We start from the raw sequence: 24,041 nt of genomic DNA, 5'->3' as shown, positions 1-24,041 counted from the left end.
GCACTGCTAGCTGATCGTTAAATTCAGTCCAGCCTAAAATCGCCATTCAGCCTTATCAGCAGTTCTCCGCGGGGAGTGCCGATAGCATTGTTTCCCGATGAAGAACAAAAGAACTGAAAGCTGATAAGAGCCCTCGGGCTATTGACTGCTTTCAGCTAAGGTTTCACTTGCACACTTAATTGCTCTTAAGTAGCTGAGTAGCTACTTAAAAGTTTATGCAAAACGATCGCTCAAAGCTGTCACTCAAACTGATGCTTGAGCGATCGCTCCGTTTAAATGGGCCTTAACTCTGTGGTCGCACAGAGATATTAGGTTCCGAATGAACCTATTTTGGATTGATTTAAAGGGTTTTTTTTTTGCTCTTTTCAACAGATGACCTATCCTCTGGATACTAAAACCCCTGTCCATCAACTCGATGTCCAGTCTATTGTTAAGTGCAGTGGGCTGGGCGTTATCAGCAGTCAGCATAAGTAGTGGGAGCGCTAGCCGCACTCGCATTGAAATCAATAGGAGCACCACGCTTCTCTTCCACTTTCTGCTTCTCTCCTGGTCAGGAATGAATGCAACATCCTGACCTGGAGAGCAGCAGGAAACTGAATAGCAGCGCTGCGCTCCCACTGATTTCAATAGGAGTGAAGCCAGCGCTCTATGCCGACCGCTGATGGCAGCATTCAGCCTGCTGCACTGGACAGCAGGCTGGGCAATCAGCTAATGAATGGTGGTCCCAAGCAGTTGGACTGATGACCCACCCAGAGAATAGGCCGGCAGTTGAAGAGAGGGCAGAAAAAAAACCTTAAAGCTAGCTGAACCAGCCAATGAGGTCATGTGCCTCCAAACTCTCCCCTGACAAGAAAGAGGGAATAACGGAATTTGGCATGTTAGATTTCAGTTTGCTCAATTCTTTGTTCCCACGACAGATAGGTCACTACCAGAGGTGTTTTATTCTCTTCTCCCCACTAGAGAATGATATGGCCAACATCTATCTTATTTATAGGAGAAACAGTACACCACAAGACAACAGACCAGTCAATGACACGATATTTACATGATTCTTAGTGACTGAAAATGCAATTCAGAAGTTAGAAAATACATCCAGGATGGCACATCTATACATGACATAGTAAGAAGGCTTGCGGTGTCTCCCAGTACAGTCTCAAGAGCATGCAGCAGACAACAGGACACGAGGAGAGATGAAAAAGGATCAACCCAGCATAAGGACCGGAGGAACAGGAATAGCACTGCCAGAGCCCTACAAAATTACCTCCAGTGCGTCACAGGTCTACATATCTACTGACCAAACTGTCAAATAGACTCCATGGGGGTGGCATGAGGGCCCGACCTCCTGTAGTGGGACACCTGTGCTCACAGCCCAGCACTGTGCAGCTTCATTGGCATACGGCAGAGAACACCAGAATTAGCAGGCCCTCCACTGATGAGAAGCTTCACTTCGAGTATGTTTTTCATTCATGAAGATCTGATGTGTGATTTAAGTGTTCACTTAAATTTTTTTTTAGAGACGTATACAGGGTGTACGAGACAAGCATTCATAGCAAAAGCAAACAGATAGCAGATCAGGACATATTATAAACTGTAGCAAAACAATCAGTATACAACCAAGGATGCCAAACATGCAAAAAAAAACAAAAAACAAACATTTAGCCGTGTACGTATGTAAGGAACACCATAGGAAGACAGCAAGGAATAATGAGACGGTTGCTCTAACCTCTGCGGATAAAGCACAAATTCTCATTGGGATACCATAAAAGCAATAAAGTATTATGTTCCAACTATTACAATTTGTGTTGTAGAATGTGAAATAAAAATATGCTAGCGAAAGCCTCCAGTGAAAAGAAGACTTTGCAACTTTAAGAGGATTTACAACCCAAATTTCATTAATAGCAATAGCTTTAACTTTTGCCATCATCTTAAATTTGTTATACAAACAAAAACCATGTAGTCAAACATTTTGATATTGATATTTTTACCTTCACCAATAAGTGATTTACACACGTTATACGGACATGTCGGAAAATGACATTGGTGGATTCTGAGCTTGGACTTGTGATAATTTTGAGAACTATAAGGCCAGGTTCACACAACCGTATGCAAAAACACTGCGCAAGACACGCAGCGCTTTACTGCTGTTGAGCGGGCCTATCGCCGCGTATGGCAGCAATTTTGTACTGCGAATGACATATCTCACGCACGTTGTCATGCGCAGTCTGACTTATTTCTTTTTTTTTTGTTTCAATTTCTTGCTCTGTAGCTTCGCAACAGCACGTATACATGCCACCCATACACAATGTAATTCCGTATGGCCCATTTTGATTACATGCCCATAGAGAACAATGGTCTCTCTCGCGTGTAATAAGCGGCAAAATAGAACATGCTGCTTTTTTTAACCACTCGCGTAGTATACAATGCATACATGCAAGTGTGAGCACAACAGAATAATCAATGTATTTGATTGCTCACAAATTAACACATCATAACACGTACATCTAATGCGTAATACACAATTTAAATACATTTGTGTGAGCCCAGCCTAAGGCCCAATGCCCATGTACTGATTTTTGCTGCAGAATTCACGGCTAGACGCCTGCTGCGGATTCAACAGCAACGTTTGTCTATAACATGCCATGTTTAAAGATTCTTCCATGCCCACGAGGAGAAATTAACTGCGATTTTCCGCTCGCGGAATCCAACCCAGCTGTGGGCATGAGGCCTTAAGCAGTAAAACCCTTCAGTACGACTTTCTATGATATCTCAAATCACTGAAAATCTGACGCAACATATTAACAAAGGCCTTTTATAACAGCATTTTGTTTAAAACATTGCATTAAAGACTTTCAGTCAAGTTAAAATCCCAAAGTGGTGGAAAGGAAGTTCAAGCTTACAATAGAGCTCTGCAGATATTTTTGTCATGTGACAACTAATAAGTGGCATCTCGTTAAGAACATTACATGCAAAGAAAAGTAAAATCTGACAAATACAGTGGATAATCCTACTGTCACTTTTTGCAAAAACTGACAGAAGATACAGCCAAGAATAAAATTTCAATATCTCTAAGAAAAACGAAAACTCAACAAACTCTGGCTAACATTTAACTTACTAATACATGGACATTAGTTAGCTTTGGGTGGAAATCCTCTTAAAAACTTCACCAATACAAATTCCAAAGTGGCAAGACGAAAAAACACCAAATCAGATAATGATAAACCAGCATTTAGGTAAATCCACCTTCCATTCAAGCAGAGCTGCAGTGAGACCTACCTGTCACTACTGGTACTACTGCTGCTGCTGAGAGAATCACTACTAGACGACCTACTCCGTGAGCCACTGCCGCTGGGTGATCTGGCGGGCCTAGAAGCTTGGCTGGCCAGCCTCTGAGGGGACTGGTTCCTTGACTGGGATGAATGAGGTGAGCGACTCCTACTGTGCTGGTAGTTCCGTTCAGGCCGTCTGCCTCGTACCTCCCTTGAAATGTCATTTCTGTAAATATCCCTGTGTACTACACTGGGCAATGTAAACTGCTCCCGGGTCCTAGACTCATAACGAGGATCATGAGCATCAAAACGGCTTGGACTCCGACGAGAATTATAGTATATTCCATGTTGTAAGGTCCGGTCACGTGGGTCTCTATAGTAATCCTGATCATAGTGTCGTGTCCGTTCGAACCCTCCAGTCCCACGTTCATGGTGTCCATAGGCACTATGTTCATAAGAACGCTCCCGTGTTTCAGAAGCCCTGTGGTTAAAGAAAAAAAAAAAAAAGGGAAAAAGAGGGGGGGGAGGAACGGATCAATCTCCCATCACAAAAAATAGTGCAGAGAAGAAAAAAAAAAAAAAAAAAGCATTTCATGCATTCACATATGTAATGCCATATACTACTAATAAATAGTTTGACTACAAAGTTAATCATACGTCTGTGTGGAAAGTTCTAAAGGCTAGTGAATATTACCATTCAATGACACCTAGGAAGGCTATAAAACAAAAATTATAATTTACACTAACTACAAATAAAATTGTGACGCCTACTAGGGACTAGTCTGAAGGCATCACAGTGTGTCAGCTAACTGGTCACAAATCACCCTTTTTGCATGTCTGTTGGTGCTTGACTAAGAATTATACTAGTATATAGTCTTTTTCTCCAAGCAGAAAATGATTCTTATGGCTACAATAAAGCACGTCATCAGTAAAATGTACTTTATTATTCATCTAAGGGCTTGGCTCTTTGAAACAATGTCCAGAAATCCACAAAAAGGTTCTGCACTTTTAAAAGGAGTTTTCAGTGTTTCTTCAGGATAAAATACAGGACATTCACCATATAGGATAGACCACTGGGCAGAAAACTTTTCAACAGCACACATCTGTACTATGGGACATTTCTTCCTGCTGCCTTACTTGCACTCACTAATCTGCCTATACAGTGTGGCTTTCTATCCCGCAGCTCCTAGATCTCCCTTTAGTCTCTTCTGTTCAAACAGCTGGTAGTTCTTCTATTTGCTGGCAGAGAAAAATCAGTCAGATATGTAGAAAGAGAGATGGCTCTTCAATAGTTATCCTGGTTTGAACAGCCTATCTTACATCTCCCGGCCTGGGAGGTTATGATCAGGTTTGCAATGTTGATTCTAGAATTCTTCATTGGCGAAATGAAAGGTCTAGCACATCCAATCATACTATAACAAACAATTTGTCTATTAAGAATGTTTTCAGCAACATTGAACTGATGAGAAGGCTGCGGTAGATTGAACGGGACAATAGATTTTCATTGACAAGTATTAGAAAAGCGGAACTACAGATAAAAGTGCCATTGCTTAATGTTATAGTTATGACAGACACATCAATACAATTGCTAAAAGAAAGTAAGAGAGAAGAGGAGGAAGAGAAGGAAGCAAAGTTTTAAAGGCTCAGAAGTCTAAACACTAACAAGCTGTTGCTGATTCTATTAGTGCTAATTTCTATAGGGGTTAGTGGAAATAAAGGATGACTTTGGGTTAGGAGGAGGGGCGGAATATATACAGGGCAGCACATACCAACCTTTTCTGAGTGAGGAAACACGACCTACAATCCCAATTAAATCTAGGGAGTGATTTGAGAACATAACTTCCCCAATTTGGTCCCTTTTTAGGGTACATCCACCTTCTTAATGAGGCAAAGGGCAAGGGTTTCAAAATGACACTTTTGATGAACCAAGAAAAAAATAAAAATAGGTAACCAAACCAAAAAAAAAAGGAATCAATCCGCAGAGGAATGGTGTCCAATGGGGGAAAGGAGAGGACTTGCCCTTTTTCAACCCCCTGACTTGGATCAAAAATATCCACTGTGGGTTTTGCAAAAACAAAAAAACAAAAAAAAACAACATGTCCCATGGCAGCTGCTGTTTTCTGGGAAACCATATCCAAGTAAACATGTAATTCACATGGGTACTGTATAGATATCCATACTTGATATATCCTCAGGCCACCGGTTTATGTGCCAAAATTGTTTTGTTTCCTTTTTTTTCTTCCTTCCCATACCTTATCAAAATGCATTTTGTATTAGTACCATCATCACTTCGACCATCCCTTTAAAAGTCCAAAGTCTAGGAAGAACTTCATATCCCATATTACATTCCACTCTGTGTAGTTTTACAGAAGATAGAGTAATTCCCAGCGTTATCTGTGTAAATCCCACGTGTGCAGTCTTCACTCTTCTCAAACTATTCCCATTCTGATGAATACACAATCCAGAGCGATTAGAAGATATGTCCCAGCGATTAACAATCCATGTCCAAGGTCAACTCCACCAACTGAAGGATTTCACTGTACACCACCACACCCCAATTGGTCCTATGTAACTCCAAGGATATATCCACAGACAGCAGTGTTATTCCCATAGGGAGGGTAATCCATGGGAACACCATATTTCCGACTAAAGTCAGGACATACATCCAGCAGCTGCAGGAAGACTCCCTTACAAATCCACAAGGTCCCAGCCATTAGGATAAGAATCATATTTCCAAACCCAAGAGGTAGCATACAGATTTCCCAAAATTTTAAATCCATCGGGGGAACCTAAAAGTTTTGTGTTTTTTTTTCTCTCACCATATTAAATACAAAATACCTGCCTACAGAAACCTTACAACTTACCCATCAAGTCTCCGCTCATAACGTCCTTCCCGTGCATGAAGTGATTGTGGGGGTACGTAAGTGGGCCCTCCACTACCTCCTCTGAAACCAGAAACCTCTCTACTACGAGATGTTATGGAAACTGTCTCATCCAAAACACGGGCAGCTCCCGGAATGGTGCACGGTTCGTTGTAATCCGTCCGTAGGTCTCGGTCCCCCATTTTATTGACAGCATTGTGTGCTTTCTGTGCACTTTTAATATCCACAAAATCCACAAAGGCTGCCACACCACCATCAGATCCACGTTTAGGTAAAATTTTGACACTTTCGACGCGTCCATATCTGAAGAAAAGAAAAATAGAAGTAAAAAAAAAAAAAAGAAAAAGAAAAAGAAAATTAGATCATAACCAAAGAAACACAAATCACTTGCATATTTTTTATATTATTTTACCCTATTAAACCTCCCCGCACACAAAATACATTTGGTTTTATTATGCAACAGGAAATATCTTGGTATTGGAATAAATATCAGACCAGTGAAAGCTTTCCAATGTTAACCAAACCAGAAAATTTATCCTTGCAGATATAAAATGCTCTCTTAAGGCAAGTCTTAACTTGCTTAGATGATAACATTTCAGCTCAAGATTGACTAATAGTTGATAACGTTTAGCATTCTGTCCTTACACCTGGCAAGTTAAACACCTTATGTAAGCAGGGCAGAAAGAAACAACCACACCCGGGAGTTTCATGCCCAAACCTGCTTTAACTATTGAGCAAGGGGTGTTAAGTCTCATCAAATCGACATCACCTACATTTAAATAAATGGACCTTGCATTTACAGAATGATCAAATAGTCACTTACCAATATACTAGAGATCTTGCATAGCTTATATACAAACCTGCAGCAATGGCAAACAAGGCAAACCGCCTGTTATGTACATCTGGCCCCTATTGTGCAAGGAACAAAAGACAAAAGAATCCAAGCTAAAGTCCTGGCTGTCACATCAGGATACAACTGATGCAGAATAGCTACATACTTTCAACAGCCAATTTAGGCCTTATGCACACGGCACATGTGGATTTCCGCCTGCGAGTCATTGCAGAAAGCAATTTAAAATGCACTACGGATCGTCTGCGCGGGGATTAAAAAAAGCTTGTCCAATGGCGCCTTCCCCGACCTTCCTTCGTAGTCTCCAAGCAACTTGAGAATTATCCACCTAAAAATCCGCAATGCATCCGCTATGTAATTGCAGATCAAACGCTTCCAAAGAGCTCAATGAAGCCTGTCCACATGCTGCGATTTGTTTTCCACTCGTGGAATCTGCAACTCAAATCAACGTGTGCATGTTGAGCTGAGGACGCTCCATGCTTTCCTATGGGCGACGTGAAGAGCAGATTTCCCGCGCGTTTGCCGATCGCGGATTCCGCAATTCAAATCCGCCCTTGTGCATGAGGCATTTAAAGGGTTAATAGCCGCAATCAGGCCCATGGCCGATTGCAGCTATTGCCCACGGGTGTCAGCTGTAATAAACAGCTGACGCCCACACTGCATGAAGAGGTCACTGACGTAAATGTATGTCCTGGAGCCGGAAAGGGGTTAAGGCTACTCTCACACATGCATTTCCAAAGCCAGAGTTTCAAAAGCCATGCTAATCGCAGTAAAAAGCAGGCTGTGTGAGAGCGGCCTAATGGCAGAATAGAAAATCCCATTTAGCTGCATAACCACCTGCATGTTCTCGAGCGGGATATCGGGACGAGTTTCATAGCCAGATATTGCACTCGGCTGTGCGTGGGTAGCCTTAGACAGTTAAATGGCAGGTTTGTCATAAATTAACAAATTTCTTTTAGCTGCAGTCAATTATAGAACTAATGATATGCATGTTGCTGCAGTTTTGGAAGCACAATGGCTGCGCTCTGGCCACAGCGCAACTGCAACGTGTGAACCAAGGTTAATAATTCATGCCTTGGTCACACCAGGAATTAATTGTTGAAGTAGGAAAGAAGAAAGCAACACAAGTGAAACATGATTTGCACAAGCATATACGTATTTGCGTGGGCTTGAGCATATAGTTTTTGCACGATGAACAATGCTTTTCTGCATGTGCATTGGCGTATTTTATTGCACTTCTTCGCGCGCAAGGCATGTGCACTTGCACATGGTGAAAAAATATGCACCGACTGAAACGGCTAACTAGGGCTCCTGCTCACGGCCGGACATTTGCTGCAGAATCCACAGTAGTTGTCTGCACAGCGAATCCGCAGCAAATGCCGCTCATAGCATGCTATGGGAAATCGATTCTTCCTGCACACTTGCGGAAACCCATTGTGGTTTCCGTAAGCAGAGGAAAAATCCCAGCATGCTCCATTTTCTGAGGATTCCGTGCGGATGGCTTCCACTGAAGCCAATGAAAGCTGTTCGATCTGCGGCCCTTCTGCAATGACATTGCGCAAAGGTCACGGATTCCGCATCATCACTAAGCGATGACGCAGGAAAAGCAGGAGTTTAAAAAGAAAGAAATCTGTACTGCACGTCTGACGGCTTGCCATGCGGACCATCCACAGTACAGATGAAAACAAAAGTGACAAGGTACACGCCGACGCTCCCAGGGCCGGATTCCGCATGCGGAATCTGGCTCTGCTGTGTGCAGGAGCCCTTAGTCTAATGACTTCCAGATATTTCCATTTCCTGTGTAATTACTCAATGTTTCACAAATCTACTAGCGTACTTTGCGTGCACTTGACCATCCCCATTGACTTCAATGGGGGCTTTTGATGCGCAAATGCGCAGGAAAATAAGAGCATGCTGCAGGTTTTTTGTGTGACCAAAATTTGCAGGGTAAATATGCGCATGTGAACGAACCAATTAAAGTCAATGGGTTCTATTCACTGCATATTGCGCTCGCAAATACACTCGTGTTAATCCAGCCTTAATGAGGAAAAGGACTAGCCACCATTGTATTGGTACCTCTGTGTAGATTTACTTTTGAATCATGTTCAGAAAGCGGTAAGATATATATATTGATTAGGGTCAGCACAGGATAGATAACTACAAGGAACCTAGTACCCTTCCATTACAAATAGCAATTTGCAGCAATAGGATAAAATACATTGTGTAGCTGAATCATGAAAAGGACAGACTACTTTTATTTAAAATAGAAATGCTTTCTCCCATGCATTGAGAAATCTATTTCTTAGCAAGGACAACGGACCAAGATAGAAGACGTTTTGCATTATCTACTCAAAATCTGAGATTAACCAAGTTTTAAACTTTAGGGTTGTTCGGGACTTCCACGATTTTTTTTTCTATTGATGACCTGCACTCAGAACAGGTTCTCGAATAGATGATCGGCAGGGATCCACCACTCAGAATCCCTGCAGATGTCACTACGGACAGCGAGGGAAGCAGATTTTAATGATCATAGCGTGGTGGCCCAGGTCGGTATTGCAGGCTTAATTCAATGCCATGCCGTGCCATGGTTATTGCTTAAGCCGTGCCATGGTCATTGCTATCTAGTTCCTGCGATGTCCATAGTGACAGCATCAGCTGATTGGCATCAACAGAAAAAAATCACACACCCCCAAAAAATCAATAACCCCTTTAAATATGAAGCAGATCACAGCACATTAAGATTATACTGGAACTTCACCCTTCTTGCAACATGTTTTATTCCCCGAGTACTTAGTGATACACAAGGGGAGCCAGGTGCAGTGACAGCATGAATTCTAAAAAATAACGTATCCGACATTCACATTTCAGCAGCATTCCTTGGGTACTGTACTCAAAAGGTGGTGGTGCAGAGATTATTAATGGATAGCAGGAAAATAATGTTTTATCCTGCCCCATCTAGCAAATTGCTCCCCTCTGCATTGACAGAGCAAATAAGAGAACTTATGACCACCAGGAGCAAGACCTGCAGTGGTAGAAAATAAGAGAGCATGGTACCATGCTCTCTACATGTATCATCAATAGCGCTTAACAAGTCCAATTGCTGCCCAGAAATTAGCGGTGATACATGTGATGTTACAGCAGTTCATCCACAAGCTGAAGCATTACAGGCTTTTTGTGGTGAGATTTTCTGCTGTAACCATCAAGCTAAGCTACAGCTGTTCTCCAAAAGGAATACATTGAGTTGCAGGTCAATTAGGCCAAATTCATATGGATGTATTTGCTTGCACAAAATTTACGTGCACAATATGCAGAAAATAGAACTCATTGATTTCAATGAGCTCGTACATTTCCATATTTTGCAAGCGCATTTCAGTCGCGCAAAAACACCCAGCATGCCCTACTTTTCTGCGCATTTGCACACCCAAAGGTTCCCCTAGAACTCAATGGGGGTGAGCAAATACATGTGCAATATGCAAGAAGATGTGTAATACACTGCATGATTTTGCTGGAAAACAAACACATCTGGAACTCACTAGACATTTCAATCGCTGCATCTTTGCTGCACACAAATGGACATTTTGCATGTGCAAAAAAAGCATTGTTCATTGCACAGAAACGCTATACTCATTTGTGCGCAATAACGCGTGCGCTCATGTGAATCTGGCATTGGGGTGCATTCAGACTTGCATTAGGGGTTTCGGCTGCAATTACGTCTGTGTATTCTACTTTTGCAACAAATAAGAAATTAAAATGGAATTGAAGGTTTCTATTTTTCTCCCTACTGATCTCAATGGGTTTTCAAAAAGAATAGAAATCTTTCAGCTAGTTTCTGTTCGGTTACATTTTTTACTTGAAAAAAACAAAACAAAAACAGAGCAAACAGCGCTGCAGACTGCAAGGGGATATTATGACCTCTTACTGCCAATATGGACAAACAGAAAGGTCAATCGCAATAGCTTAAGGTTACCATAGATAATCATTTTGTCCATGACACCAAAATAAAAAAAAGTTCTAGCCTGTGGAACAAACGTCTATGTTGGAAGTTAGATAAAACTTCAACCGTTCAAGTGTTCCAATTGCATTGTAATCAGAAGAAATCTACTACTCACGGAAAGAACACTTAATAGATTAAAGACAACGCCCTATTAATACCTCCATATACTACTACCTAAGCAGGGCAACCCCACTCTACTTCTCCCAAGAAAACCCTCAGGTCTCATGTCCACGGCCCTGTGCATGGAATCATGCACTGCCGCGGCCAGTCAGCAATGCTTACCTGTATTTCCCCGGCAGCGGCATTCGCGTGGATCCCTCCACATCCAGGTTCGCTGTACTACGCATGGTACTACACAAGTTCTGCTTTCTGCGGATCCACAACACATCTGCAGTGTCAGCTGAGGGTGTGCTGCTGATTGGATGGCTTCCATTGACTTCAATGGAAGCTATCCGTGCGGGTTTTGCACAAAAAAAAATGGAGCATGCTGCAATTTGTTTTCCGGAACAAAAGGTCCACAAATCAAATCTATATGTTCTGATCCATTTGCAGACACCCATGCATCTCTATGGGCGGCTTGATTCGCGGGGTCCCCGCATATCAAATTTGTGCGTAGACATGGGGCCTAAGGCTACCTACACACAGGCTAGCACGATATCAGGCCGAGAAACTTGGCCCAATATCGTGCTCGTCAACGTGCATTATCACGCCGATGCATTTTCTGGATAAAACGCCTCCCATCATTTTTGTGAAGTAGCGTTACTCCAGTGCAGCTTTCAGGCATGTTAGAGGATCGGCAAGTGTTCCCTATTGCTTTCAATAGAAAACCACACATCACACGCCGTGCAATGTGTTTTACTGTGCCATTGAAAACAGGTGATGCATTCCAAGGAATGAGAAAAGATAAGACATGCCATGATGTTTGTCCAGACAGAAATTCGGGAAAACATCGCGCATGTATATGGCTCCATTCAAAATAATGGTGTTCATATTTGCGTGAAATTTGTTGAGTCTCGCCACGCATAAATTTTGCGCGAATTTCTCAGCATTGTAAAACCAGCTAAGGCTAGGTACAGACTTGCGTTAAAAACCTCTATGTTATGTCCACAAAAATCTGTGCGGGACTCCCGCGCATAAGTTCTGCACCCATAGGGAATTATTCCCTGGGCATGCGGATTGCACACGTGGGAAGACACCTGCAGCATGCTCCATTTTCTGTGGTTTTCCCGCACGGACGGCTTCCATTGAATCCAATGGAAGCCGTCTGATCCGCAGGAAAGCAGTTTAAAAAAAAAAAGGAAAGAACGCATGGTGCATGCGCGCGTCACACCCAGCGCATTTGCCGTGCAGAAGAAAGAAGATCCAGCCGCGATGGAGGAGAGGCCCGCAGCATCTGGACACGTGGGTAAAATGTCATTTTTGGCCTTATAGCTGCGGGCACGACTGGAAACTGCTGCATGATTCTTCCACTGTAATCCATGCGTGCCTGTGAAAATGGGGCCTCAGACAGATGGTCCACGATAGAAAAGGAAAGGTTGCAACATGTCTTATTTTTGAGAGATTCTGTTCAGAAGTCACTCATTAGTTCCTATGGGACTAAAATTAAAAAAAAAATTGCATCGCATTCCCTTGTAAATGCAAGTTTCATGCAAGTGCAATTTTTCTATTTTTACTATTGAAACATGTAGCGATGCGTTGCATTGTTTGAAACGCTTCGCAATCGCAGGAAAAATCACTAGTTTACAACTGTAATATCAGTCTGACCAAAGATAAAGGCAATACTTATGGTGGGAAAAAAAATACAGCTGGTAATCCCCATGTTTCCTTTTAAGATGAGGGAAACGTTGGAAAGCATGGTCACACATGTCAGCATGGTCATCCAAATGTACAACTACCTTAGCAGGCTGTCTTTTTTCCTTTTAACTGTTAAATTAATTTGCATTTTAGATAATAAAAAGGGTGCTTCTGCGAGTAGAGTTTTGGAAATATTCTATGCACCCTCAGAACATCTGATGGATACAAATCCCACTTTATTAGGGCTTCTGTCCACGGACAATCTTGCATCGCGTTACTCGCGGCAATCATCCAGCCGTGAGTAACGCAGTGCATGCTTTCCATAGCGTTGCAATGGAAAGCGCAGCCCCCTGTCCACAAGCAGAGAATCATAACGATTTTCCGCTTGTGGGACTCAAATGGCAGCATGCTGCAATTTGCCGCGATGAGCCTATCTGTCAGATAGGCTCAACGGAGAGAACTGTCAGTTCTCTTCCCCCGCTCCTCGGCGGCGGAATATAGCTAGTGATATTCTGCCTCGCCCATGGACAGGGGGCCTTAGTTTGTTAACTCTGTTTTCAGAAGAAATACAGCCATGAACAATATTTGCAACACTGGGCAATATTTTCAGACAGGGGACTTTCTGAAATATACTGGGTGAATTTGGAGCGTGCATTCTTATCTATGCCAAACTCAAGCTGTCAAAAAAGCACCAATTATGTCAAACAATTAAACATATTGTACAACAGAAGAAAAAAAAAATCAAACCGCATAAATAAAACCCATATTAGTCACATGTGCAACTTCAAAAGTCAACACAGCAAACACTAACATGAATAAAAGCAATGAAATTCTTGAGTTATATAAAGAATTACACTTCTAGCAGCGTACACATTGACTGCCAAAGCAACTATGTTACTCTTTGTAGCCCTATGGGTCTAGGATCAACAGAAATCTTCATATCAGTGTTGCAATCTGGTAAAGAAAATTGCACTATTCATTACAAAACTCTAACACAAAATTATGTGACCTACCAAGCAGGACTGCCCATGTTCTAGAATTTGTCCTTGAGTGACAATATGGACTATAAAGCAGTGAGTCACTAAACAGCCATGTGCACTTAAAACACATACCTGCATAATCATTAACCCAGATTCACCTAGAACAGCAGCAATGGGAAGTAAAGATCTGGAGAGTGGAAATTTATGAAACATAACCGCACTGCGATCCCTACAGACCGACAATCCTCCTAGCGCTCTGATGTGCGACATATATCCAGTAATAATTAAACCTTCACTTTACACAAAATATTCAAAAAAAAGATGGTGACAAAAAGTGTCAGAGCCACCTGATCAAAGAGTTCCATAAAAAGAGATTTCACCAAGCTCCAGGTAAGAGCACATGGGGCCAGCATTACACAGAGCGGCCCACAATGATCCAGCTGCAGTGGGACTCGGCATTGTTCAGTGTACAGGAATAGCTCCAGGATACTGTACTATAATCAGCATGGAATCTTAATATAATGAACGGAAATCAGGAATATAAGAGCAAACCATAGTAGCAATATCCTACATAATATACAGGGGGACAAGCGATCCATGTCACTGGAGTGGACAGCATTTCTCCTTGACTTCTACACTTTGGATTTATGGCTTGAGCTGTAATAATGGCTTACAAAGAGCCATCCAACGCAACTGCTTTTTTATTCCCAAAGGGTACTTAGCATGTGGGAAACAACAGTAAACATAGCATTGAAGCAATCAGGGAGCAATTCAGATGTAAAATATACAAGAGAAGGGCATTTACGCAACAAAAGGCTCAGTAACTGCAGATATTGGACAATAAAAGCCATTCCCACCCTATACAATGGCAAACTGCTGTTTACACATTGCCAAGGACAATGCGGCTTTAAGACAAAAATACCCAACAATTGCTAAATAATAAAAATTGCTGCATTTCCCAGCACAACTGAGCACATGGTCTATGGAGACCCGGATCTCTCCAAAAGGGGCTTAAAGCTTCAGATAGCTTCATGGATTGGGGGATGGGTGGGAACAAGGAGTACATCTAACAATCAAAAATGCAGAGAGGTAATAAGCTAAAAAAGCGACTGTCTGGATATGTGTCTGCAGCGAGTCTGTCACTCCACTCATACGATTTTTATTTTGCAATGCAGGGCACGGACGCTCGGATTCCCAGCACACAGACATTACCATGTAAAAAACCATTATGAAAAACCACGGCGGCTCCACGGCGTACACACACACACGGCAGATGCCCTGCTTATTGTGAATATACCATCTAAATCCCTCCCTCGCTGCATCTCCTAGCAACATCTCCATGGTAACTTTGGGCACAATATTTAAAGCCCTTTTCAGTTGCTGTGAAAATCCTAGCAACACAAGAGGCTTTATTTGCTCAATCCTGCAGAGTACAAAATGTCAGATTAATCTGAGGCTCCAAAAATAACCCATGTTGAAGGTGAGAGGAGCCCTCCTGGCATACAAAAATGCCCAAATGTTAACAGCGTCACTGCAGAGAGAGGGAGAGGCTGGCAGGAATATGGCGTAGTGAGGGAAGGTTCTGTGTATACAACTTGTGCCCGGATCGCAGACACTGGGGGCTTTGCTGTTTTCAGTAAGCCAGGAAGGTGCTGGGCGCCATTTTAATAAGATTCTCCACTCCGGATCTGCAGAACCCACGGCTCTGGATGTTATGGGTGGGAGCAGGGAGGTCACTGCTGGGAATTATCCATACAAGGATGAAGAGCGAGAGATGCGGAGAACACAGCCTCCCCCACACACACTGTACAATAGACTCAAGACATGTTGCAATTGTTTTTGTCCATGTGTTCCCAAGCTCATTGCCCCTCGCTGGTTCTCACCCCCCATTGCAGTGAGCATTTGTGGGTCTAATATAGTGCGCTTATTACTGGATTAACCAGATCCTAGCTCGACATTCCCACGAAATCCAGGACTATTAGCCATTATGAATGGAGTGCAATGAAATCCCACAGCTCCCCTCCCCCCCGGCACAAACAGCATTAAATGGGAGGAAGGGTAAAATGTTTAATAATTCACCAGCCCGAGAGCAAAATCACAGACAATACAAGCGTCTGCATCTTCAGTTGGGCACAGAGTGGTACACGTCTGTATACAGCTACTAGTACGGCCAATCTGCCCTGAATCTACCCAGAGGTATAAACACACAATAAATGTAGCATCAGGTCTGCACCAATGCAAAGCTCAGAGGTGAGCTAGTGGGTCTACGGCGGCAGGACTCCATGTCTAGGCTCACAGCCAGAGTACTCTGCACGTGCCATAAACCCTGCCGACCAACGGCACACACACACAACCAGCCTCCTGTGAATGGAGGTGTGCGGCAGAACGTCAACATCGTATCTATATATACACAGACAGGTGCGGCGGGCACCGGAAGGGGCATCACTACACTCCTCAATGGGATTAATGGGTACAGCCAAGGGAATGTCATGGCAGACGAGTCCAGTCAATGAACCAATGGGAAAGATGGCCAACAAGAGGTCACAGCTGGCAACCATGGGAAGCACTGCCAAGTGTGGGGAAAGGTGCAAATGTGTCAAGGTGGGCAAAGGGCACAGTGGGTACAAACAGGCGGTAAGTGAAAACCGCAGGTCCAAGTTAAGGATCATGGCCAACAGCCAGGGAAATTTGGTCCAGTAACGCAACTGCCCAAAGACTGGGGGCATCGGGTCCAGCGAGCAGAGAAGTGAGGGGCACCAGGTCCAGTCATGCAACCTCCATAGAAGGTTACAGGGGAGCAGCGTGCAGCCCCAGAGAAAGGGGGACGCGGGGTCCAGTCACGCCGCAAAAGGATGATGGGTCAAGTAAGGCGGATGTTGTTTCGATTACACCGCCGCCATCTAGGGGGCCGTCGGAAGCTTGAGGTACATCCATCAGTGCCGTCTAACGGAGGCGCAAGCAGAAAACGGTCCACCGAGAGCCATCCAATCTGGGGAAGACGTCAACCGCACAACCATTATAACTGGGGTACAGCAACGGAGGTCAATGTCAGGATACTGGGGCGCAGGCTGTACAACTGGGGGGCAGGCAGTATGGGAGGTAAATCCTGTCAGGATATTGGGGGGCAGGCTTCTACGTGAGGTAAATCCTGTCAGGATATTGGGGGGCAGGCTGTATGTGAGGTAAATCCTGTCAGGATATTGGGGGCAGGCAGTACGTGAGGTAAATCCTGTCAGGATATTGGGGGGCAGGCTTCTACGTGAGGTAAATCCTGTCAGGATATTGGGGTACAGGCTGTATGTGAGGTAAATCCTGTCAGGATATTGGGGGCAGGCAGTACGTGAGGTAAATCCTGTCAGGATATTGGGGGGCAGGCAGTACGTGAGGTAAATCCTGTCAGGATATTGGGGGGCAGGCAGTACGTGAGGTAAATCCTGTCAGGATATTGGGGGCAGGCAGTACGTAAGGTAAATCCTGTCAGGATATTGGGGGGCAGGCAGTACGTGAGGTAAATCCTGTCAGGATATTGGGGGGCAGGCAGTACGTGAGGTAAATCCTGTCAGGATATTGGGGGGCAGGCAGTACGTGAGGTAAATCCTGTCAGGATATTGGGGGGCAGGCAGTATGTGAGGTAAATCCTGTCAGGATATTGGGGGGCAGGCTGTATAACTGGGGTGCAGGTATGTGAGGTAAATCCTGTCAGAATATTAGGGTGCAGGCATGTGAGGTAAATTGTCAAAATATCAGGGTGCAGGCAGTATAACCGGGGGGCAGGCAGTATGCGAGGTAAATCCTGTCAGAATATCGGGGTGCAGGCTGTATGCGAGGTAAATCCTGTCAGAATATCGGGGTGCAGGCAGTATGTGAGGTAAATCCTGTCAGAACATCGGGGTGCAGGCTGTATGTGAGGTAAATCCTGTCAGAATATCGGGGTGCAGGCAGTATGTGAGGTAAATCCTGTCAGAATATCGGGGTGCAGGCAGTATGTGAGGTAAATCCTGTCAGAATATCGGGGTGCAGGCAGTATGTGAGGTAAATCCTGTCAGAATATCGGGGTGCAGGCAGCATGTGAGGTAAATCCACATGAAGGGCGCCGGCGGGATAAGAGGGGTGCAGCCAGTAATTCCTGTCGGACACCGTGGATAGTGATCGGGGTTCAGCCGGTCCCGGCGGTAAATCCTCTCGGTCACCGGCGGTGTGATGGAGTATCTGAGGTAAGTCCTGTAAGGATATGGCGGGATGCGGCCGGCACGGCCCAGGTTGTGATCTCGGCGGCTCCTCCGCCACGTCGCGGCCACTCACCGTTTGAAATGCTCGATAATCTTGTCATCTCGCACGTTCTCGGGTAAGTTCCCCACCCACAGGTGCCTGGTTTCCCGGACCATGCTGGCTCGGTGTCCCGGCTCATGCAGACGGAGGTAGGGGGAGGCGGGCCGCGGAGCCCAGCATTGGCGGGCAGGTTGCTTGAGATCTTCTCCTCCGGATTTGCTCGGTTTCTCTGCGCCGCCGTGTCCCGGTCACACACGCACAACCAGCCCTTCGGCGCCGACACTAGTTCTGCGCATGCGCGGCGGCCACTGAGGTGAATGGGGAGCTGAGGGGGTGGAGGAGGGCGGAGCCGTTCTGCGCATGCGCAAGTCCTTAGGTTCCCAGTCTGCGCAGCTGCCAGCGGCGGCTCTTTTATCACTGCGCCTGCGCACTGACATTTGGCTGTGAAATCTTGGGAGGGGGGAGCGCGCTGGGAAAATACAGAAGGGGGGGCGGTGAGAAAGGTGGGGGGAGGGGCCACGGAACAACCAGACACCATTATACAGGGCAGTACGAGGCTTTATAAATAGCCAGCACTACAGCCCTCAGTGTGGCGGAGGCTTCCCATCAGCTCTGTTCACACGGCGGGGCTGGGGGTGATGGCGGCCGCTGACGTGCTCCCTGGGGGCTCAGCCTGACAGGGGCTGGTTTGTTCTTGTAACATGACTGGAGGGGGATGGTGGCTGCTGACCCTTCATGGGAAGAGAGAGCCTGACCCGAGGGGCCCCCAGGGGGCCACAGAGAAGGGGCGCAGCTGTCGTACAGCAGCCATTATTATGCTGCTCCGCTTTGTTGTCCTGGTGTAACCTGAGACTGCTGAGTTCTGCGTACAGCTATATCGCCCGTAGTGTGTGTGTGTGTGTGTATATATATATATATATATATATATGTGTGCCGTGTGTAATGGCGGAGGCTGTAGGTGTCCCTGCGCCCCAGTGTGCCCCCTATATCCGCTGCTGCTGTATAGCGGGGAGCGTTATCGCACCCATCTAGTAGCGTTGGGCTCCTTTGGTCTTCAGAACCGCAGCAGTTCGTTGCGGGATAAATACCGCTAGATGATTGGATTGTGCGTGAATATCGGCCCCTGCGGACAGGAAGCTTCTTGTAGTTGCTGTGGAATAGATGGAGGTAATGACCAGCTGACAGGAAGGGGTCAGCGATTCATGCTGCTTGTGCCAAATTCTGACCTATCTGGATCCATCTGACAGGTGATGTTTTTCCGCTGCTCAGTGATACAAGTTTTGTGCTCTTTTGCCCGCTGAAGTCGCATCTTTCTGTGTTAGACAGAATGACCCTGGAACTGGTTGTCCGCTGTTATATCATCCGTGCGGAGGAGCGGCGGGTTGTGCGTTCGGACACATTAATTGGAGCCCCAACATTGTATTCGGCTGCTCCTGACTGTGCAGCTCATATTGGTCAGAACGATTCCTGACATCCTCCTCCGACCCCTTTCAGCGATGAGTTGTTTCCATTCACAGGATCCCCTTCCGCTGGATGTTTTCCTCGTTCGCGCCATTCTCTGTATACTCTCCACCCTGTTACATGAGAACTTTTCCTGCCACCAGGTTTGGCATTGAGCCCCCGGCTAGTCTAGCAGCGACAAGCAGACCTCGGTGGAAGTCGCTGGACTTTCCCATCTAAGGTTCTATTCATATCGGTGATATGTAAAAAAAAATAGTCCAAATTCTCAGGCAATCTTCTTGCATTTTTTTTTTTTTTTTTCATGTGTTTTTGCAGTTTTTCTCATGTGATTTCTATCCATTTTGCATCTATTTTTCATGTGCAGAAAAAATGCCAGATGGCCTAAATTTCACAGGCAGTCCACTTCCTGCTTCTCTTACATTTCTTTTATGGTCTCCATGGTTACATATGTTAAAAATGGATCGCGCTCACATCATGCGAATGCAATCTGTTGTTTTTTTTTAAACACAGCCGCAGACTTGACTGTGCGATTCTCATCCAAAAATCGGATCAAAATAGGACCTGCGATTCCGCTTTATTTTTATTTTTTATTTTTTTTTAAGCTCTGAACATTCTTCCGTTCTTCTGAGTAAGACAAGCACCCATGTGACTATCCCCAACTCGTATCCATGTGAGTTCAGTCCATTTTTCTTTTTTTTTTTCCGGTACCAAAAGCACACAGAAAAAAATCGCCCGTGTTAACGCAACCGAATGCGGATTCAAATTGGAACTGATCCGCGGAAAACTTGTCACGTGACTTTATGCCGCACTCCGGGGTCACGGTTCTAATTTCCATACAGGGAAGTGCCACTTTTGAAAGGGCCGAGGCTCTAATAAAGGGGCATTTTGGTCCAGATGGACTACTTGATAAGGCGTTCACATGCTGCTGATCTACTGCAGATTTTGGTGCAGATTTCACCCTTTCAACTCAAATGGAAGGGGAGAAATCTGCGGTAAATCGTCAACACGTGAACGCACCCTGGTGGTTCTATCACTCAGGACGGATTCGGACGCACCGCAAGCCGCTGTAAATTCCGTACCAAAACCTTGCCCGGGATTCCGCATCACAATCTGCACGAAGACCTGCGGATTTTGGTGTGAAATTCCACCGCTGGCGATTTGGTTGCGTCCTGTGTAAAAGGGGACTTTCACACGGCGTAGAATTGCTCTGCACCGCACCGCGGAATTCGTCGCTGTGAAAATCCACACCAAAATCTGTCACAATTCAGCCATTTTCAATTCTGCATCATAATCCGCGTATTACATGTGGATTGTGGTGAAGAACTTCCTGCACAACAGCAAATTCCACTGCGTATTGCGGAACAATGCTGCCCGTGTGAAAGGTCACTCATCCAGCATGGCTTCAGAGCTGGAAGTCCCAGCATGCTCTTCTGCAGTCTTTCCACAGAGCTCCAGTGTTCCCGGGACGCGGCTCCTCCTGCGCTATTCTAGCATCCTTCTCCCATACAGATGGCTATAAATAGCAGGACAGTAATTGACCCTCGCAGAGTAACGATCCGAGTCATTGTCCCGGCACGGAACACGATGCCGCACTACGTCTGTCCTTACATAAGAGCTCGGCGCTTCCATTTACTGCTACAAATGGGTTATTAGAACTACAGTAACCAGCATAGCTGTGTCCTCAAACCTTATTAACCTGCAGGGAGCTGCTGCATGTAAGGGCTCGCTCACATGGGCGGACGGGGACTGCGTATTACATGTGCATAGGGCTTAGTTCACATGGATGAGCGAGATATCCGGCTGTGATTCACGGCCCCTTTTAGCGCTCGCCAACACATATATTCCCTGCAGATGTCAGGTGTTCTCTCAAAACCGCCTCGCATCACTCTGTGAAAATTGCGATCCTCCGTTGCAGATCGCAGAGTTTCTCCCAGTGTTTTCAATGGAAGACATCACATCGCATGCACTTAGGGCGGTTTCACACAGACGAGAAAATCACGCAATTTTCTCCTGATGCAATGTTGAGATATAAGAAAAAAATCGCAGCATGCTCTGTCTTTGCTATGTTTGGTTTTTTTTTAAGTCTCCCATGTATTCCTATGGAATCTGGGTTTTATCGCGTCACAACGCAACAGACATGCGTTGCGATTCTAACAATAGAAGGTCCCATTGACTTCTACGATTTTTTTTTTTTTTTTTTTAAACTTCAGCCTATAATGGGCGTACTATGCACGTAACACTTATCCAAATAGAACATGCATTTCTTTTCACGCGGGCGTTCTAGAACGCATTTCTTAATGGCCCGATGTAAAGCAATGGGCTTCTAGGACTGCGTATAAAGCGTGAGAAAAATATGCATGTAATCCGCAGCCGCCCCTGTGAATGAGCCTTAAAGGGGTTGTCCCGCGAAACAAAGTGGGGGTATACACTTCTGTATGGCCATATTAATGCACTTTGTAATGTACATTAATTATGAGCCATACAGAAGTTATTCACTTACCTGCTCCGTTGCTGGCGTCCCCGTCGCCATGGTGCCGTCTAATCTTCAGCGTCTAATCGCCCGATTAGACGCGCTTGCGCAGTCCGGTCTTCTGAATGGGGCCGCTCGTGCCAGAGAGCGGCTCCTCGTAGCTCCGACCCGTCACGTGTGCCTATTCCAGCCAATCAGGAGGCTGGAATCGGCAATGGACCGCACAGAAGACCTGCGGTCCACCGAGGGTGAAGATCCCGGCGGCCATCTTCACAAGGTAAGTAAGAAGTCACCGGAGCGCGGGGATTCGGGTAAGTACTACCCGTTTTTTGTTTTTTTTTATCCCTGCATCGGGTTTGTCTCGCGCCGAACGGGGGGGGGGGGGGGCTATTGAAAAAAAAAAAAAAAACGTTTCGGCACGGGACAACCCCTTTAAGTCTGTTATACTGTCTGCTGAGCCGCTGTATCTAATGTATGGATACATAGAAAGGGGTTTTCTGATATATAGTAACATTATGCACAGTGTGGGGCATGAAATGAATATTTAAAAAAAAACAACTCCGCTGCTCCCTGCCGCCATTCTCATCCTCCAGTAGTTTGTTTACCCACATGACTGCTGCAGCCAATCAGAGGCCTGATATGGGTTGTCATCCGTGGCGTCCAGTGAACAGGTCAGAGCTTCCACATTAGAAGCCCACGTGACATTTACAGGATGTCCCTGCGCCAGATGTCACGGTAAGTATATCAAGTATAGCTTAGGGCAGGGGGACACAAATATAAAGTAAAACAACAACTCGGACAACCCCTTTAACTCATGGGCCAGGCGTTTGCCAAGCTTATGTTCTACATTAAACACGTGGGAAAGATTTGCTATTGAAAATTCACAAATTGTGCCAGAAAACTGTTTTGCATGTCTTGTGCCCTTAGACAGTTTGGGATACTTTTTTTTTCACTGCAACCAAAAAAAGGAAGGTGGCCTAAATGCGACCAACATCCTGCGCAAAATGTACAGCAAAACTTTGGCACAAAAGCTGCAGGTGGTAAGCATTAAAGTAGACAGTCGAAATCTAATCGCCTGATTTACCATCCAGAGGAGTGTCTAGGATAAATGTGGGGCATTTGAAGATTATCAGGTCTAAGGGGGTTTTCCCGCTTTGAACTTTTGATGACCTGTTCTCGCCAATAGCTGATCAGTGGGGGTCCGGGATCCGAGGCGGTCAGCTGTTGCTGCTATCGGTATGAACAGATCCAGAAGCTGAGCGCTCCGTACACATTGCAGCGGCCCGGGTTGGTAACGCAGGCGCAGCAACCACTGAATTCAATACCAACCTGGGCTGCTGCTCCCGTCTCCATACACACTAACAGAGGGACAGATAATAGCTGATTGGTGGCGGTCCCAAGTGCCCACTCCCAGCCAATCGTCTGATCACCAATCCTAAGGATGAGACATCAGTAGTTTGCAACTGCAACCCCTTTTACTGCAGCCACCTTTGGCCGGCTGCACACGGGCATATTTGCATTGCGGAATCTGGAGCATGCTATGGAAAAGCGCTTTTTCCTGCATATAAGCAGAAATCAATTGCGATTTTCCGCTCAGGGAGGACAAATTGCAGCATTCTCTATTTTAGTGCAGTGTCTGCACAGGCGGCTCCCATTGTTGTCAATGTAAGCCGTCCAAACTGAAGCCCATCCGCAATTAGCATTGTAGACAAGCCGTGGATTCTGCGCCATCGCCTAGTGACGGCCTGGGAGAATCGGTACCACACATGTCCGATGGCAAGCCGTCTGGACCAAACGCAGCACAGACAAGAAGAAAAGAAGACAGGCACGCGGGGGCATTATGGAATTCATCACGACATTCCTATTCTTACATATGGAAGTATTGTCTTAACCATATTGTGCCATTGGGAGAGTGTAGGAGGTCGTTCACCCATCCAGCTCGTTGCAATAGTACCTCATTAAGGGAAAAAAAACAGGAGTCATGCCTATACGCTGGTCCCAAGGATAAATGGGGAGGGCTAGGGGAAGACCAGGCGACTTACCCTGTAAACACCTTGCCTTGGAAACCCTATAAA

The 24,041-nt window shown here is 45.3% G+C and overlaps 1 protein-coding gene across 6 annotated transcripts in view; it reads right to left on the bottom strand.

The window, feature by feature from the left end:
* SPEN (spen family transcriptional repressor) overlaps positions 1-18,305 on the bottom strand; it is a 79,411-nt gene extending 61,106 nt beyond the window's left edge. For 4 of the 6 annotated variants that reach the window (XM_066606306.1, XM_066606309.1, XM_066606311.1 and 1 more), the window contains exons 1-3: positions 18,069-18,305; positions 6,131-6,451; positions 3,274-3,747 (exon numbers count right to left, since the gene is read on the bottom strand). In XM_066606306.1, coding sequence (XP_066462403.1) covers positions 3,274-3,747; positions 6,131-6,451; positions 18,069-18,151 — 878 coding nt within the window. In that variant the 5' untranslated portion in view covers positions 18,152-18,305. Of the gene's footprint in view, positions 1-3,273; positions 3,748-5,039; positions 6,027-6,130; positions 6,452-18,068 lie in introns of those variants that run through there. The other 2 variants (XM_066606312.1, XM_066606310.1) reach the window with 2 other exon arrangements.
* Positions 18,306-24,041: the final 5,736 nt, after the last annotated feature.

Source organism: Eleutherodactylus coqui, chromosome 6, assembly GCF_035609145.1.
Source record: "Eleutherodactylus coqui strain aEleCoq1 chromosome 6, aEleCoq1.hap1, whole genome shotgun sequence".
Taxonomy (NCBI): domain Eukaryota; kingdom Metazoa; phylum Chordata; class Amphibia; order Anura; family Eleutherodactylidae; genus Eleutherodactylus; species Eleutherodactylus coqui.
Note: the sequence above shows the minus strand (reverse complement) of the source record. Positions and strands in the feature narration are given on the sequence as shown.